Source organism: Nycticebus coucang, chromosome 12 (genome assembly GCF_027406575.1).
Source record: "Nycticebus coucang isolate mNycCou1 chromosome 12, mNycCou1.pri, whole genome shotgun sequence".
Classification (NCBI taxonomy): domain Eukaryota; kingdom Metazoa; phylum Chordata; class Mammalia; order Primates; family Lorisidae; genus Nycticebus; species Nycticebus coucang.
The window spans coordinates 99398748-99417095 of NC_069791.1; the positions used below are offsets into that span (position 1 = coordinate 99398748).

General features: G+C 44.7%; 1 protein-coding gene across 1 annotated transcript; it reads right to left on the reverse strand.

Moving 5' to 3' along the window:
• Positions 1 to 5292: 5292 nt before the first annotated feature.
• Positions 5293 to 15893, reverse strand: LOC128562051 (serine protease 41-like). Its single transcript, XM_053556655.1, has 6 exons — positions 15782 to 15893; positions 15532 to 15666; positions 15266 to 15431; positions 14081 to 14361; positions 5880 to 6037; positions 5293 to 5529 (listed from the first exon to the last, which is right to left on the reverse strand). The coding sequence occupies exons 1-6, from the start codon at positions 15891 to 15893 to the stop codon at positions 5293 to 5295; spliced, it is 1089 nt and encodes a 362-aa protein (XP_053412630.1).
• Between the last annotated feature and the right edge of the window lie 2455 nt (positions 15894 to 18348).

Consider the following 18348-nt stretch of genomic DNA (forward strand, 5'->3'; position numbering starts at 1 on the left):
TTAGAAGCGATGGTAAAGAAAGACTTGAGACATAGAGTAGAATTAAAAGTGGGAGCTCAGGGGTCCATTGCCCATTGTGGGAATCCGACAATGGCCCAGAGTGTTTACTCCACCCTGATTTTATTGAACTCTATTTGCCCAGGGGGTAAGATGAGGGAGGGAACAAAGATGTCAGCAGTTTCTCGGAGTGATCATATCAGCTTCTATTGTTATTATAATTAACCTTAAGGGTAGCCTTCAGTAATCTGAAACCTGAGCTTTGTGTTGGGAGAGTGCTTGAGATCACACACACAGATTTCTAGGGAGGGGTTAAGCTCCACTAGTTCTCTGTGGAGTAAAAGGCCATGAGCATTAATTTCCTCTGAGGGATTCATGGAAGGGAGGCATTTTCCTCCCATCAACACCACAGAGGATTTTCCTCTGCTATAAGGTATATAAGCTCTTCTGCCCATATCTCAGGGCTCAAGTTACTCCCTTGGTCTCTGCCCCAGGCAAACGCAAATCTCCACAATGGGTATCTGCTTTGCCTGTTTAACGGGCAGGAAATGCCCCAGAAGATATATCTTTTCTTAGGACTTGTCATAGCCTCTTCTATGACCATTATTCTCCTCAGAGTGCTCATAGACCCAGCACAGTGTTTGTAAGCTGTATCTCCGACAGGCTAGAATTTCAGAAAAGGCAAGAAGCTTGCTAGCAATGGCTAGCTTAAACGTAAACTAGCTGACATTTCTTTGTTCCAACTCACTCAGGTTTTTGGTTTTCCTTTTTTTTTTTCTTTCAAAAGACAGTCTCACTTCGTCACCCTTGGTAGAGTGCCGTGGCATCACACCTCACTGCAACCTCCAGCTCTTGGGCTTAGGCAATTCTCTTGCCTCAGCCTCCCGAGTAGCTGGGACTACAGGGGCCCACCACAATGCCCAGCTATTTTTTGCTGCTGTTTGGCTGGGGCTGGGTTTGAACCTGCCACCCTTGGTATATGGGGCCAGCGCCCTACTCACTGAGCCACAGGTGCCACCCTTTAGTTTTCCTCTTTTTCTGGGGGTGCTGTCCTTTGCCAAGAATAGGGTCTTCAGTCCCCATTCTCCCAGCACGGGTGGTCTGCCTTTCAAGGTCCCTTAGCTGCGGTGTAAGGGAGCACATGCAGTCGAGACCCATTCACCCCAGGCAGCTTTCCTGAGCTCTGGGGGACCAGCTTACGATGGGTCTGAAGCTTCAGTTGTCTCTCGTTGCCCATCTGTAAGCAATAAACCCACTTCGTGTAACTTGTTTTGCATTGAGTGTCTCTGTCCCGTCAGACTCTGACAAACTGGTAACCAGTGCATGATGAGTCTGCCTTAAACACAATTGGAAAAAACTATCCAAAATTTGGAAATAAGACCACAAGATAGAATTATGCCCTTTCGGTGTTCTCTTGAAGCCTCGTCTAATGGGCCAAAAAAGATGTTTACATTTTCCTGGATAATGCACCTTTGTCTGATACAAAATTTGCTACACATATGGTCCATATCTGAAATTCATTATTAACTTGTAGATTTTTGCTCAGTTGAGATGCAAATGATTTCTTTCCCAAAGATGTGTCCAAAGGTAGGGTTTTATTGTTTGGTAGGACAGTGGTCAGTTCTGTCTCTAATCTTACTCATTTATTTAGGATGCTTGTCACAGAAAATTCTTTTTTTTTTTTTTTTAGAGACAGTTTCACTTTATCACCCACGGTAGTGTCGTGGCATCACACAGCTCACAACAACCTCCACCTCCTGAGCTTAGGTGATTCCCTTGCCTCAGCCTCCCGAGTAGCTGGGACTACAGGCGCCAGCCATAGGCCTGGCTATTCTTTTGTTGCAGTTTGGCTGAGGCTGGATTTGAACCCGCCATCCCCGGTATTTGGAGCTGGCGCCCTGCCCACTGTGCCACAGGTGCCACCTGTCACAGAAGATTCTTTATTTCCTGTTCCTCTAATTCTCCTTTGAGCCAGCTTTACCATCTTGTGGGTTACAATTCAACTAATTTAATTAACCTTGGACATAATTTATTCACATGTGAACAACTCTGTAGGGCTGCCTTGGGACACTTAGCCCAGGCCTGGTACCTATAAAGATCATGAGATTGTCAGGGAATAGGCCAGGAGCCCCTCTTCCCACCCTACACCCTCTACCCCTGGGCTGGCCGAGGGGTCCAACCCTCTCCTGCTTGGGTAAGAGGCTGCAGGCAGGCCCAGGGCACAGCTCAGGATGATAGGTTTTTCTTGGATGACCCCAGCTAGGCTTGGCAGGTCCCAGGAGGGTGGCAGGTGGAGAGGCTGCCCAGTGGGCAGATCCACAAGGGTGAGCTTGGCCAGGACAGCTGATGTGGGGCAGGTTTTTATGCTGGAGGATCCACTCCCCTTGGCCACACGGGACTGTGGAGAGAGGAGCCAGCTGCAGTGGGGCCCAGGCAGCTGGGCTGAGAACGCCACCTTGTATCTCTGAGCATGCTCCCTCTAGCCAGCTTCCATCTCTTCTCCATGTGTCCAACTCCACTGGGAAGTCCCCAGACCTTCACACCAAGAAAGGGCCACCGGACTCACCTGCTGTACCCTAGAAATAGCCATGTCCACTCTAGCCCTACCTTGAAATCCGCCCACTGGCTCCCAATCTCCATCTTCCTCTCTGTGACCAGCCAAGCCTCTCAGCAGACAGGACCTCCCCAGCCCCATGCGTGACACCCAGGGGGCAGGGGGACAGCACATCCACTGGACCGCTGGTACATTTGTAGCAGACTGGCAATTCTACCTGAACCGGGTCAGCTGCCTTTGGTGAGTGATGCTGTCCTGCAGGGCAGGAAGATATCCTAGGCTGGGGCCAGCACTGGCTGCCCCCCTTCCCTGGTGTGGGGAGCCAGAAACCCCTCCAGCCTTGCTCCTTGGGCTCACTGCAGACTTAATACCATGTGGACACTGCCAAGTCTTACTGCTTATGTACTCTGTGCGGTGGGATGAGCTATATCTGGGCCTGCTTTAGCTACAGCAGGGTGACCAAGGAACATTGTGGTAGGATGAGAAGAGCAGAGCCCCAGGGTGGCCCTGGGCACTGGCCTGCAAAAGGGTGCCCCAAGACCACCTTGTAAACCGCTCTGCCCTCCTAGAGTGAGGGCCTGTGATGGGAAGGGCATCCTCAAAGGTCCTGCAAATACCTCAGGTGCTTTCCTGTTGTCTTTGAACAGCACTTGGCTTCTCTCTATCCAGGCTAATTGCTTCAGTCTCCAGAATTGTGAACCAAATAAACTTCCCCATAAAGCACCCAGTGTGTGGAATTCTGTTATAGCAGCAAAACAATGGACACCCCCATCCCAGGATTCCCATCATGCAGTTACCAGATGCTCCTGGTCTTACCATGGTGGCCTCAAAGGCTGACCTGGGACCACACCTTGGTGCACGAGAGGAAATAGGGTTCTGCAGTTTGTAACTAAACCCTGGAAAGAGATTTAGGGTGGTGTCTGGGCCATGAGTGAACAGAGGGGGGAGTGGCCCACAGAAAGCTCTGTAAGCATCAAGTTGAACACGCGCACATGTGCATTAGCAGCTGGGACAGAGGGGGCTGAAGCCTGTCTGGCAGGTATGCTGGCACCCTTGGTTTGACCTTCTCACTGTTTACATGGCCAGGCTATAAATTTCCCAAACCTTCCTATTCTGCTTCTCTTTCAATTATAAATCCCATATTAAAGCCATTTCCCCCTCTCACGTCGCCCTGTATGAGGTTAAAAACAGTCACACAGCAGCTCAGCACTTTGCTCCACGGGTATTTCTTCTGCCAAATAATCTAGGTATTGTCCTAAGTTCTGCCTTCCACACAGACACAATTCCACCAAGTTCTTTGCAACCGCACTGCCATATGGCCTTCACCCCAGCTTCCAGAACCTTGTTCCTCATTTCTGTCTGAGACCTCCTCAGAAGGGTCTTCAGTGACTTCATTTCTAACAGCATCTGGTAGAAATGGAAATACTGGTTACTACTACCGGTCATTACGACCACTCAAGTAATGTCTAAGAATTTCTCAACTTCACCCACGTCTCTCCTGTTCTTCTGAGCCCTCACCAAAATCGCCCTTAATGCTCCACTCATGGTGGTCTAGGATTTTTCTAACTTTCTCCTCCAAATTCTTCCAGCTTCTACCCTTACCCAGTTGCAAAGCCATCTCCACATTTTCAGGTATTTGTTACAGGGTCGGCCCCATTTCTTGGTACAAATTTTCTGTCATAGTCTGTTTTCTTTCTTTCTTTCTTTTTTTTTTTTGTAGAAACAGAGTTTCACTTTATTGCCCTCGGTAGAGTGCCGTGGCGTCACACAGCTCACAGCAGCCTCCAACTCCTGGGCTTAGGCGATTCTCCTGCCTCAGCCTCCCAAGCAGCTGGGAATACAGGCGCCCGCCACAACGCCCGGCTATTTTTTTGTTGCAGTTTGGCCGGGGCTGGGTTTGAACCCGCCACCCTTGGTATATGGGGCCAGCGCCCTACTCACTGAGCCACAGGCGCCGCCCCATTGTCTGTTTTCTGCTGCTCTAACAGAGCATCACAGATAGGATAATTTAAGAAGAAAAGAAGATTATTTTGCTTGTGGTTTTGAAGACAAAGATGCGCAAGGGCATGGCGTCAACATGAGGTGAGGATCTTCCATGTAGAAAGGCAAGGAAGTGGACCAGACCGAGAAAGGGTGGGGGCCAAATGTCATCCTTTTATGGATGGTTGGATCCTTTTCCAGAATGGACTAATGCTGTTGCCCACTCCTGCAGCAACAGCATTAGTCCATTCACAAAGTCAGGGCCCTCATGACCTCATTGCCCTTAAAGGCACTAACATTTAATACTGTCACAATGGCATTTGTTTCAACGTGAAGTTTGGAGGAGACATTCGAACTACAGCTAGCAGGAGCGTTTCCTCCACAGCACCACCACCACCACCACCACCAGGCATCACAGGCCCGGACATCTGGTGCTACTACTGTGCTGCCATCATTTATTTTCTTAATTGAACTAACAACAGAGGGTTCTGCTGTTTGCACCTGAGTAAGATTTAGGAGTTAAAATGGGGTTGGGCTGGACTGGGCATCGGATAATAGGAGGGAGCTGTCCAGGAGGCGACTTGGGTCCACAGAAAGTTCTGCAAGCATCAACTTGAACATGCACATGTGTTTATTAGCAATCAGGACAGAGGGAACTGGGGTTTGTCCAGCAGGCGGTCCTTACCCAGACGCTGGAGTGCCCATAGGGGGAGTGTGCCAAGGCTGTGGTACCCACTGCAACTTCACCGTCTCTGATGGATTCAGACCAGCTGTAGAAGTTGGGGGGACCACAGCAGAGCGAGGAGCAACAGTAACCTGGAGGGATCCAGCCTGGGTGTACTACAGGACATGAGTTTCTGGATCCAGTCGAAGTACACACTGATGTTGGTGTAGATACCAGGCCGGTTGGGCCGACCACAGCCCACTCCCCAGCTCACGATTCCAATCTGATACCACAGTCCATCCTTGTTGCAGACCAAGGGTCCGCCAGAGTCACCCTGGGGAAAAGTATGGGTGAGACCAGCCTGGCACAGGGTCAGTGAGCAGAGGAGGGATGGGGAGAGCAGAATGGGTTGTGGGGCTGGGCACAAATCCCACTCCTTCCCTGGCAGTGATCAAGCCTCAGTTTCTGCATCTGCAAAGTGGGGCAATATCCTCCTAGGTTTGGCTGGATGATCAGAGGAGGTATAATTTATGTGAAATGAAGAGCCTGTTTTATAGCATTGGTAAATAAAGACTGCAAATTTTTCCTCAAAAATAAGTCCCAAGGGTATGTGGGTACATGGGGTTGCTCCCAGGCCCCGGGGTTGGATAGGGTGGGCTTCCCTGGTGGGGTAGAGGCACTCACCTTGCAGGTGTCTACACTGCCATCCTCAGCACCAGCACAAATCATGGAATCTTGGATTAGACTGCGGTAGGAAGGTTGTTTGAACAGGTAGCTACACCTGGTGTTGTTTAAGATGGTGACCTTAACTTCCTGGAGGTTGTATGGAGGAGGAAGAGATGCTGAGGAAGGACAAGGAAAGACAGCAACCTTAGCCTCTCCTCTGACATCTGGGGCAGAGGGAAGAGGAAGGCCCCACGTTACAGTGGTGGGGGTGTCCTTGGCACATCCACAGTGCCTAGGTATTGCTCTTGATGACTCCCTAGCACCCAGCACAACATGGGCAATTAATAATATCATAGAAGGGACCTCACCTATTGTGCACAATGCAATGGTACATTTCAAAACTATTAAGAGTAGAGTATAGGGCGGCGCCTGTGGCTAAATGAGTAGGGCGCTGGCCCCGTATACCAGGGGTGGCGGGTTTGAACCCAGCCCCAGCCAAACTGCAACAAAAAAATAGCAAGGCAGTGTGGCAGGCACCTGTAGTCCCAGCTAGTCGGAGGCTGAGGCAAGAGAATTGCCTAAGCCCAAGACTGGAGGTTGCTGTGAGCTATGATGCCACAGCACTCTACCGAGGGCAACAAAGTGAGACTCTGTCTCTAATAAAAAAAAAAAGTAGAGTATAAATGTCTTGCCACAACACATAAGTAAGTGAGGTCATGGTTATGTTAATCAGTTTGATGTAAGCATTCCACATTGTATATCATATCAGCACATTATACCCCATAAATGTACATAGTTATGATTTAATAAAAATAAATAATATCATAGAAGGAATGGGCAGGTATTACAGCTCTCACCAGACTGGGTTTCCCTATTTAAAGAGTGAAGATAGTACTCCCTGCCTGAGCCAGTGGAGAGTTTCCTTAGTCAAAGCATGACAGAGGGAGGGGCTAAGCTGGATGAGAATGTTTATATTTAATATCCTACAGCTGCAGGATTCAGGGTAAAGCTTGCCAAATTTGATGAAAGACATGAATTATAGATTCAAGAACCTGAGCAAAGCTATCTGAGTAGGTAAACACAGAGATATCCACAGGAGACACATAATCAAACTAGCAAAGACAAAGAGAGAATCTGGTAAATAGCAGGAGAGAAACAATTCATCAAGGACCAGGAATTGTCAACAAGATTAATGGCCAATTTCTTTTCCGAATCCATGGAACCCACCAGGCAGTGGGATGACATATTTAAAGTGCTGAAGGAAAAAAATAACCAAGAATTGTCTTCAGTCAAAACTATCCTTCAATACAATGAAGGTGAGATTAATAGACTCCCAGAGTTTGTCACCAGTAGACCTATCCTACAAGAAAACAGAAAAGGAGTCCTTCAGGCTGAAAGGAAAGGACACCAAATGATAACTAAAAGTCATGCAAAGAAATAGAGCTCTGCTAAAGGTCAGTAACATAAAAGTCAACATTATTACATATTTTATTTATAATTTCTTTCTTTTCCTAAACAATTTAAAAGACAGATGTATAAAACAATAAGTAGAATCCATGTTTATGGTTATACACTGAACAAAGATGTAAACTCTAACAATAATAACATAGTGTGAAGAAAGGGAGCTCTGTAGGAACAGAGATTTTTGTATACTCTTGAGCTAAGTTGGTATAAACAAAAAATAGATCATTATAATTATAATCCACAAGGCAACTGTCAAAGACACTAAAATATATACAGAAAAGGAAATGAGAAGGGAATCAGTATGGCACACTAAAAAAAATAAGTGAAATAAAAAATTATATAAGACAAGCTAGAGAAAACAAATAGCAAAATGTTAGAAGTAATACTTTCTGGATCAGTCATTACTCTTAATATAAATGGATAAAACTCACCTAACAAAAAGCAGAGACTGGCAAAATGGCTTAAAAACACAAGATCCAGCTCTAGGCCAGCCAGAAGAGATTCATTTCAGATCCAAAGACACCCACATACTGAAAGGGAAAAATTGGAAAAAAGAGATTCTATGCAAATAGCAACCAAAAGAGAGCTGAAGTTGCCAATATAAAAAATATCAGACAAAATGGGCTTTAAATAAAACTTTTGGACAAGTGTAAGAACAACATGAAATATTGATGAGTCAAATCAAAAAGAAAATATGACAATATGGACATTTATGTATCTAACAACATAGCTCCAAAATATATGAAGCACAATTAATGAAATTGTTGGAAGAAATAGACAGCTTTACAGTAATACAGGATACTTCAATATCCCACTTTTTTTTTGCAGTTTTTGGCCAGGGCTGGGCTTGAACCCGCCACCTCCAGCATATGGGGCTGGTGCCCTACTCCTTTGAGCCACAGGAGCCGCCCCAATATCCCACTTTTAATAATGAATAGACTAAGCAGAGAGAAGGTCAATAACAAAATAGAGAACTAGAGCAACGCTATAAGCAAAAAATATCTAACAGATACATGCAGAACAGACCACCTAAACACAGCAGAATACAGATGGTCCCTGACTTACAATAGCTCAACTTACGATGTTTTGGCTTTATGATGATACGACAGTGATATGGATTCACTAGAAATTGTACTTCAAATTTTGAATTTTGATTTTCTCCCAGGCTAGCACTAAGAGATAGGATATTCTCCCATGATGTTGGGCAACACCAGCGAGCTGCAGGTCCCAGTCAGCCACATGACCATGAGATATTCAACATTATTTTATAATACAGACTTCAGGTTAGATGACTTTGCCCAAACATAGGTTAATGTAAGAGTTTGGGGAACGCTAAAGAAAGGCCAGGCTAACTTAAAGTATTTTGAAGAAGTTTGATAGTTTAGGTATAGTAAGTGAATTTTTTTTTGTTTTAATTGAGACAGAGTCTCATTTTGTCACCCTCGGTAGAGTGCCGTAGCGTTATAGCTCACAGCAACCTCAAACTCTTGGGCTCAAGCGATTCTCTAGTAGCTGAGACTACAGGAGCCCACCACAATGCCCAGCTTTTTTTGTTGTTTGTTTATGTGTTTAGTAGGCCCGGACTGGGTTTGAACCCACCAGCCCCAGAGCATGTGGCCAGCGCCCTAATCACTGAGCTACAGGTGCCCTCCTAGTAAGTGGATTTTTGACTTATGATATTTAAACGTCCAGTGGGATTTTTGTGACATAATCCATTATAGATCAAAGAGCATCTGTGGATATTCTTCTAAAGTGTATATGGAATATTCCCTAGGAGAGACTACATGTCAAGTCACAGATCAAAGTTCCAGTAAATTAGAGAAGGTTGAAGTCATCTTCACTGACCACATGAGAAGCACACTAGAAACCACTAACAAAGGAAAAAGTGAAAAATTCACAAATACGTGGAAATTAAACAACACACTCTTAAACAACTAATGGTTCAAAGAAGACATTGCAAGGAAAATTAGAAAATACTTTGAGAATGAAAATGAAAACACAACAGACCAAAACTTATGAGATGCAGCAAAAGCAGTTATCAGAAGAAAATTTTAGCTATAAATACTTGCATTAATAAAGAAGGAAAATCTTAAATCAACAACCTACCTTTACATCTTAAGGAACTATTAGAATGATTATTAAGAGAAGAACAAACTAAACACAGCGCTGGCAGAAAGAAGGAAAGGATAAAAATTAGAATAGAGAAAAGCAAACTAGAGAGTTGAAACACATGGCTTGGAGCCCGCAGCACAGTGGTTATGGTGTTGGCCACATACACAGAGGGTGGCAGGTTCAAACCCAGCCCGGCCATCTAGACTACAATGACAACTGCAAAAAAATTTAGCTAGGCGTTGTGGTGGGCACCTCTAGTCCCAGCTACTTGAAAGGCTAAGGCAAGAGAATCTCTTAAGCCCAAGAGTTGGAGGTTGCTGTGAGCTGTGATGCCACTGCACTCTACCGAGGATGACATAGTGAGACTGTGTCTCCACAATGACAACAACAACAAAAGAAAGAAAAACAAATAGAGAAAATAATGTAACCAACCAAACGTTAGTTCTTTGAAACCTCAACAAATAGACAATGAAAGTGGAGATATCACTACTAGCATTTTAGAAATAAAAGGACTATAAAGGAATATTATGAATAATTGTACAAATCAAATTTCTGGAAGAAACAGAAAAATTTCTAGAAACATACATACTATCAAAACTGACTTAAGAAGAAATGGAAAATTTGAGCAGACTTATAATAAGTAAAGAGATTGAATCAGAGATCAAAAATCTACCAACAAAGAAAGGTCACAATTAGATGGCTTCACTGGTGAATTCTACCAACATTTGAAGAAGAATTAGCACCAGTCCTTCTTGGACTTTTCCTAAAAATAAAAGAGAAGAAACATTTCCTAACTCATTTTAAGAGGCCAGTATTACCCTGACACCAAAGCCAAACAAGAAAAGAAAGCCAAAACCCTTATAATGTCCCTTATGAACATACATGCAAAAATCCTCAAGAAAATACTAGCAAACAGAGTTCAGCAGCACAAGTGTATTAAAGGGATGGTATACCATGACAAAGTAAGATTTATCCCCCGGGGGCAGGGTGGTTCAAGAGCAATATGGCATACTTTAGTAATAGAATGAAGGAGAAAAAAACAACAGATCATCTCAATTGATGCCAAAAAAATTTTGATAAAATTCAATACCTATTCATGATAGAAAACACTCAACAAACTAGGAATAGAAGGAAACCATCTCATTGAAATAAAAGCTGGAAAATATAGCTGGAAATTTTCACCATAATCTTTGGTGAAAATTCACAGCTTTTCTTCTAAGATCAGAACAAAGCAAGGATGCCTGCTTTTACCACATCTATTCAGCTAGAAGTCCTAGCCAGAGCACTTAGATAAGAAAAAGAAATAGAAGGCATACAAATTGGAAAGTGAGAAGTAAAATTACCTCTGTTCACAGATGACACAATCTTGTATGTATAAATTTCTAAAGATTCCACAAAAAAGTGATAGAACTAATAGATAAAGTCAGCAATTACAGGATGCAAAAATCAACACTCAAAAATTGGTGATGTTTTCCTATGTTGACATGAACAATCCAAAAAGGAAATTAAGAAAATATTCATTTGGGCCGTGCCTGTGGCTCAGAGGGGTAGGGTGCTGGCCCCATATGCTGGAGGTGGCGGGTTCAGGCCCAGCCCCGGCCAAAAACTACAAAAAAAAAAAAAAAAAAAAGAAAATATTCATTTATAATAGCATCAAAAAGAATAAAACAGGAATAAATTAGTTTCAGAGGTACAAGAATTCTACAAAAAACTTCAACACATCACTGAAAGAAGTTAAAAAATTAAATAAATGGAAATACACCACATGTTCATGATGGGAGACTTATTAAGATGGCAATAATTCTCAAAGCAGTCTACAGATTCAATGTAGTCCCTATCCAAAGGTCAATGGCCTTTTCTTACAAAGTATCACAACCTGATTCTAAAAGTTGCATAAAATATAAAAGAACCCCAAATAATGAAAGCAATATCCAAAAAGTAGAACAAAGTTGGAGAATTGACACTTCCTGATTTCAAAATATACTATAAAGGATATACAGGAATCAGTGTGGTCTTGGCAGAAGGACACACATATAGCCCAATGTGAGTCTAAGAATAAACTCATATATCTATGGCTAAGCAATTTTCAACAAGAGTTGCAATACAATACAATGGAAGAAAGAATAATCTCTTCAACAGATGTTTGGACAACTGGATAGCCATGTGCAAAAGAATGAAGTTGGAAACCTACTTCACTTTTGTCTATAAAAATCAATTCAAAATACATTAAAAAAAAATTTTGTTTTGAGACAGAGTCTCAAGCTGTTGCCCTGGGTAGAGTGCCATAGCATCATAGCTCACAGCATCTTCCAACTCTTGGGCTCAAGCGATCCTCTTGCCTCAGTTTTTCTAGTTTAGTAGAGACAGGGTCTCACTTTTTGCTTAGGCTGGCCTTGAACTTGTCAGCTCAAGCAATCCACCTGCCTTGGCCTCCCGAATCTAGCCTGGGCCTGCCAAACAACAAGGACAACTATAACCAAAAAATAGCTGGGTGTTGTGGCAGGTGCCTGTAGTCCCAGCTACTTGGGAGGCTGAGGCAAGAGAATCACTTAAGCTCAGGAGTTGTAGGTTGCTGTGAGCTGTGATGTCACAGCCTCTACCTAGGGTGACATAGTGAGACTCTGTCTCAAAAAAAAAAAAAAAAAAAGCTAGAACTATAAAACTCTTCAAAAAAATAGGGGTAAATCTTCACTTGGGATTTGGTAATGAGTTTTTTTTTTTTAGAGACAGAGACTCACTTTGTTGCCCTTGGTAGAGTTCTGTGGCGTCACAGCTCACAGCAACTTCCAGCTCTTGGGCTTAGGCGATTCTCTTGCCTCAGCCTCCTGAGTAGCTGGGACCACAGGCGCCTGCTATGCCTGGCTATTTTTTTGTTGCAGTTTGGCCGGGGCTGGGTTCTTACCTGCCATCCTTGGTATATGGTGCCAGCGCCCTACTCACTGAGGCACATGTGCTGCCCTGGTGATGGGTTCTTAGATATGAAACCAAAAAGACAGGCAGCAAAGGAAAAGATAAATAATATTGACTTCATCAAAATTAAAGACTTCTATAGTAACTATCAAGAAAGGGAAAAGAAAAACAGAATGGGAAATATATTTGCAAATCATATATTTAATAAGGGTCTAGTATCCAAAATGTATGAGAATGATTTCAACTCAACAACAACGACAAAATCCAATTTAAAAATGGGTAAAGGTGGAACTGGAGACCATTCTTCTAAGAGAAGCATAGAAAAACAAACATCACATGTACACAATACACATTGATCAACACTTATATGCACATATGGAAGTAACACTCAACAGAAACCAAGTAGATGGGAAGGGGTATAAGAGGTTAGGTAAATTCACACCTAACTGGTACAATGCACACATTCTGGGTGAAGGGCACACTTAAACTTTGACTTAAATGTATGAAAGCAAATTGTATAACCAAAATGTGTGCACCCTTGTAATATTCCGAAATTTAAAAAAATTTTTTAAATGGGCAAAGGATGAGAATAGGTATTTCTCCAAGAAACATATGCAAGTAGCCAAAAAGCACCTGAAAAATGTTCAACATCATCTGTCATTAGAGAAATGCAAATGAAAACCACAATAAGATACCACTTCACACCCACTAGGAAGGCCACAGTAAAAAACAATTGGAAAGTAAGAAGTGTTGACAAGAACAGGGAAAAATTATCACCCTCATTGTTGATAGGAATGTAAAATCGTGCAGTTACTATAGAACAAGGTTTGGCAATTCCAGTATGATCCAGCAATTGCACCCCTAAATATATACCTACATATAGAAAGAGGTCTTCCAACATACACTTACGTACTTAATATTTATAGCAGTTCTAGTCACAATACTAAAAAGATAAATGCAATGCAGTTGTCCTTCCATGGAAGACTGGATAAACAAACTGTGGTATATCTAAACTGCGGAATACTACTCAGCCACAAAAACAATGAGGTTCTTCTACATGCTACAACATAGAGGAACCCTTAAGACACTACGTTATGTGAAAGAAGCCAGGCCAAAAAGACCATATGCTATACAATTCTACTTACATGGAATGTCAGAATAGGAAATTCTAGATTAGGGGTATTCTGGGACCATGGGTCTAGAGAAATGGGGGGATTGAAAGTCATGACTGAAGAGTATGAGACTCCATTTTGAGATAATAAAATCTATAATTAGATAGTGGTGATGGTTGTATAGCATTATGAATATACTAAATGTCACTGAATTGCATACATTAAAACTGTACACTTAAAAAATTTTACGGTTTGTGAATTAAATGTCAAGTGAATTTCCATTTAAAAAAATTATCGCCTGAGGCCTTTGTTCATCAGGACCTCCAGAGCCTCTGTGCCTATAGCCTGGGCCAGGCTGGCCTCCGTCTCCAACTCTCATTGTGGCTTCCACAACCTGGGAGGGAGAGAGAATTGAGTGTTTGGTTCCTATCCTTGCAGATGGGAGTGAGAGCACAAAAGCAAGTGAGGAGAGGAGGCTGACCAGAGGGGCAAGAGGGGCTCCCACTGTGCCCCAGGCCAATGAGGCAGCTGGTACTCCTGTGTGGCAGAACAGAGGTGGAAGGTAATGCCCAGGCCACCCCAACCCTTCATCCCTCCCACCCCATCTGTCCCCAGCCTCACTGTGATTCTCGCTGAGCACCCCCCAGCCAGTCACCCAGCAGTCTGTCCGGTGCTGGAACATGGAGGTGGATGACAGGACACAAATGGGCTTGATGTACTTATTGTAGGTGACAGAGGAGGCCAGTCTCAGCAGTGCAATGTCATTGAGACCTTCATGAAAGCTGGGGTTCACAATGATATCTTGCACCCTGTATCGATTGAGGTAGACCCGAGGGTTCCATAAGGATGGCTTAAGATTCAGCTCACCAAACTGTACCCACCACTTGGAAGGATTATTGTACCTGGCAAAAGAGAGAACAGTCAGGGCCCCAGGAAGGAGAGTTGGCCACCTGAGCACACCTGTGAGCCCAGTCTATGATGTGACACTGTAGGGTTGCTACTACTTGCTCATCCTGGATGCCATTAGCAAGTCCTCCTGGGTACAATAGTACCTGTAGACATGGGACAGCTCAGAGAAGTCACAACCAAAGTCCCAAAACCTGGAGACTGGGGTGGGGGGAGGTGGAACAGGAGGGTGGAGTCTTGTCAGCTCACAGAGCCTCCTAAGGATACTTGAACTGAGCCAAGTCCTCCAGCAGGACCCCCATGCAGCCCCAAGGAAGAAGGAGCAGATGCACTGGGCAATGTGGGTGCCCAGCACGGTGGAGCCAACACACCTTCCCTGGGAGAGCTGGGCCACAGGCAGCTCAGTGCCTAGCAGGTGGCCCTCAACCCAGTCTTGCACACCTGTGGTATACACCCACAGGGAGGTGGAATGACAGAAGTGTAGCGCAGGCATCCTCAAACTTTTTAAACAGGGGGCCAATTCACTATCCCTCAGACCGTTGGAGGGCTGGACTATAGTTAAAAAAAAAAACAAAACTATGAAAAAATTCCTATGCACACTGCATATATATTATTTTGAAGTAAAAAAACAAAACCGGAACAAATACAATCACATGGCCTCATGTGGCCCATGGGCTGTGGTTTGAGGACCCTGGTAGAGGGTGGTGCCATGTGGGTTGAAAACAAAATAATATGCCCAAACAAGAGTGGAAATGTTCTGGGAAAACATTCTGGAAAAATATGAACAGGGCACCCTCCAGGCATACCAAAGGGAACTGGTGTAGCCAGTTGGAGCCCGGCCTGGGGTTCAGAAGCTACCCAGTCATTGGCCCCATCCGCCCCCACCCACCCCAGACTCACTTTACGAAGCAGTGGGCAGCCGAGAGCACCCAGCGGCGGCTGAGCAGGCTCGCTCCGCAAAAGTAGCCTTGTGGCACTCGCACGAGGGCCTGCCACGGCCAGCGCCCGCGCGCCGTCTCTACTCCGCCCACCACCAGTGAGTGAATATCGCGGAGGCCGCAGGGCCCTGGGATGGACAGACCGACCCGCGGCTCAGATATGAACCAGCAGGCCCTCCTGCCTCGCCCCCCAGGGTGAGTTCTGGGGCTCCCCAGAGATCCCCACACCCTCCCAGACCACTGGCACACTTGGTGGGGTCTTGTCCAGGTGTAGGAAGGTGACCCTCCCCACGTGGTCCACAGGGCCCACCCCTTCCTCCAGGACCCAGCAGTTACTTGATAGCAGCACCGTTTCCTTAGGACCTGGGGTGGGGAAAGGAGTAGATGAGGTGCCCTCTGTGCCTGGGGTCAGGGACGCCTCCTGTGACTCTGGATAGAGGTAAGAAGGTAAGCTCGCTCCCAATGCTCCCATGCTCACCGTGGTGTCTCTGCACCCCACCCTTCCACTGTCCCGGAGCAGCACCCCTGAGCTCACCCTGCTTCCCCAGGCTCCCCAGCACCAGCAGCAGCGTCCCTGCCCACAGGCCCATGGCTTCCTCTCCAGCAGCTTGGCGCCCCCTCTGCTTCCTCCTGCTCCAGGGTTGGCTGGACGCCCCCTAGAGAGCGGGAGCCCTGCTCCAGCCTGGCCTCTGGGCCCACGGGCTGCCTGGGGACCCTCAGGCCTCACCACGCCCTGGCTTTGTCTCCTGTGGGCAGATCCCCCAACCACACTCCTTGGCATGGCCCGGGGATCAGAGGACCAAAACAATCCTTTTATTTTCTGCAACCTGGGGATCCTGGCTGCCCCCCTTTCTTCCACTCACTACTTCCTCTAGGACCCAGGGCCTGGCCCATAGCCAGGAGCCTCCATTAAATGACCAAGTCTTCATTGAGGGCCGCCTTGAAATCTAACATGTTGCAGGTCACTAGCTGCTAAAAGTAATGGTCCTTTATAGAACTCACAGCCTGAAAGCAGCAGTATTCACTGTCTAGAGCAGGAGTGTCCAACCCTCTGGCTTCTCTGGGCTACGTTGGAAGAAGAATTGTCTTGGGCCACAAAGAAAGAAAGAAAAAAGGTCCGTGCGTAATTTTAGTGCTATCCTGATATCTGCCACCATGAATAAGCAAAAAGTCCTCACATAATAATTCTGATTAGGCAGTGGCCTGTTCAGAGTCTTTTAAAATCATTGAGCAGGTCCCAAGTTTGTGATCACTTATATAGAAAATATACATATCTAAGTAATTAAACATCTTTAGTTTTTTTTGATGCTTTTTATTATAAAAGTAAAGGAAAGGTGGGCAACATAAAACCTGTGGGATATTTGACATTGTATCTGAGAAACTAAAGCATCAATATCTGGCAGTGCCCATAGCACAGTGGTTGCAGCATCAGCCACATACAGCAAGGCTGGCAGGTTTGAACCCGCCTGGGCCTACTAAACAACAAGGACAAATACAACAACAAAAAAGCTGGGCATAGTGGCAAGTGCCTGAAGTCCCAGCTACTTGGGAGTTTGAGGCAAGAGAATTGCTTAAGCCCAAGAGTTTGAGGTTGCTGTGAGCTGTGATGCCACAGCACTCTACCCAGGGTGACAGCTTGAGACTCTGTCTCAAAATAAATAAATAAATAAATAAAAAGCATCAGTATCTGGTTTGATGGAAGTTGTTTCAATTCTTGGTGAGTTCTCAAGATGCTCATCAGATATTTTGTTTTCTGTTTTTTATTTTTTCTTTCTTTTTTTTCCTTTTTTTTGAGACAGAGTCTCACTATGTAGCCCTCTGTAGAGTGCTTGACATCACAGCCCACAGCAACCTCAGACTCCTGGGCGTAAGCGAGTCTCTTGCCTCAGCCTCCCGAGTAGCTGGGACTACAGGTGCCCTCTACAATGCCCAGCTATTTTTTTTTTTTCCTTTTTTGGTTGTCTTAGTTCAGCCGGGGCTGGGTTTGAACCTGCCACCCTCGGTATATGGGACCAGCACCCTGCTCACTGAGCCACAGGTACCGCCCTATTTTTTGTTTATTTTTGAGACAGAGTTTCACTATGTTGCCCTCAGTAGAGTGTTATGGCATCATAGCTCATAGCAACCTCAAACTCCTGGGTTCAAGCAATTCTCTTGCCTCAGCCTCCCGAGTAGCTGGGACTACAGGTGCCTGCCATAATGCCCAGCTATTTTTTTGTTACAGTTGTTACTGTTGTTTAGCAGGTGCGGGCTGGGCTTGAACCCACCAGCCTCAGGGTATGTGGCCGGCACCCTAACCAATGTGCTACGAGGACAGAGTCTTGGTTCTAATAAATGTTGGTGCTGCCAAAAAGCGATAACGTGAATAAGGTGTGATTGTGAAACAAGGGATATTTGTCTCTGGGAAGGTACAAAGAAAAGGATACGATCAAATTTTTCTTTAAGTTGAATGTCAAATTGCAGCTCTATGCATTCCACTTGAAAATTGGCAGCTAACCCATTTATGTTACCTGATATTGGAGTCACAAATACACCAAAATATTGATTATTTTCCTGGGAATCTTGAAATCTGTTTTCAAATTGTATCAAATCAACAAGCAAGGCTGAATATTTTTCACTGTGCTTAGCCAGTGTGTTGAAATGCATAAAACTATTTGCTTTAATTTGAGTTTGCTGTAATTTCAGCTTCATTTGTAATGCTGTTACAGCTTGAAACATTGTACTGATAAGCTGGTTTTCACCTTGAAGATGCATGTTTATCTCGTTTAAATGAGAGTTTAAATCCAATAAAAATGTTAAATCTGTAAGCCAGTTTTCAGAGTCAAGTTCTGACACAAATTTGGTTTTGCATAAACTACTTTATAACATGTCACAAATCATAAAATCTCTTCAACATTTGGCCTTACGAGTGGCGCCTGTGGCTCAGTGGGTAGGGCGCCAGCCCCATATACTGAGGGTAACGGGTTCAAACCCAGCCCCGGCCAAACAACAACAACAACATTTTTTAATTTAATTTAATTTTATTTTTATTGTTAAATCATAGCT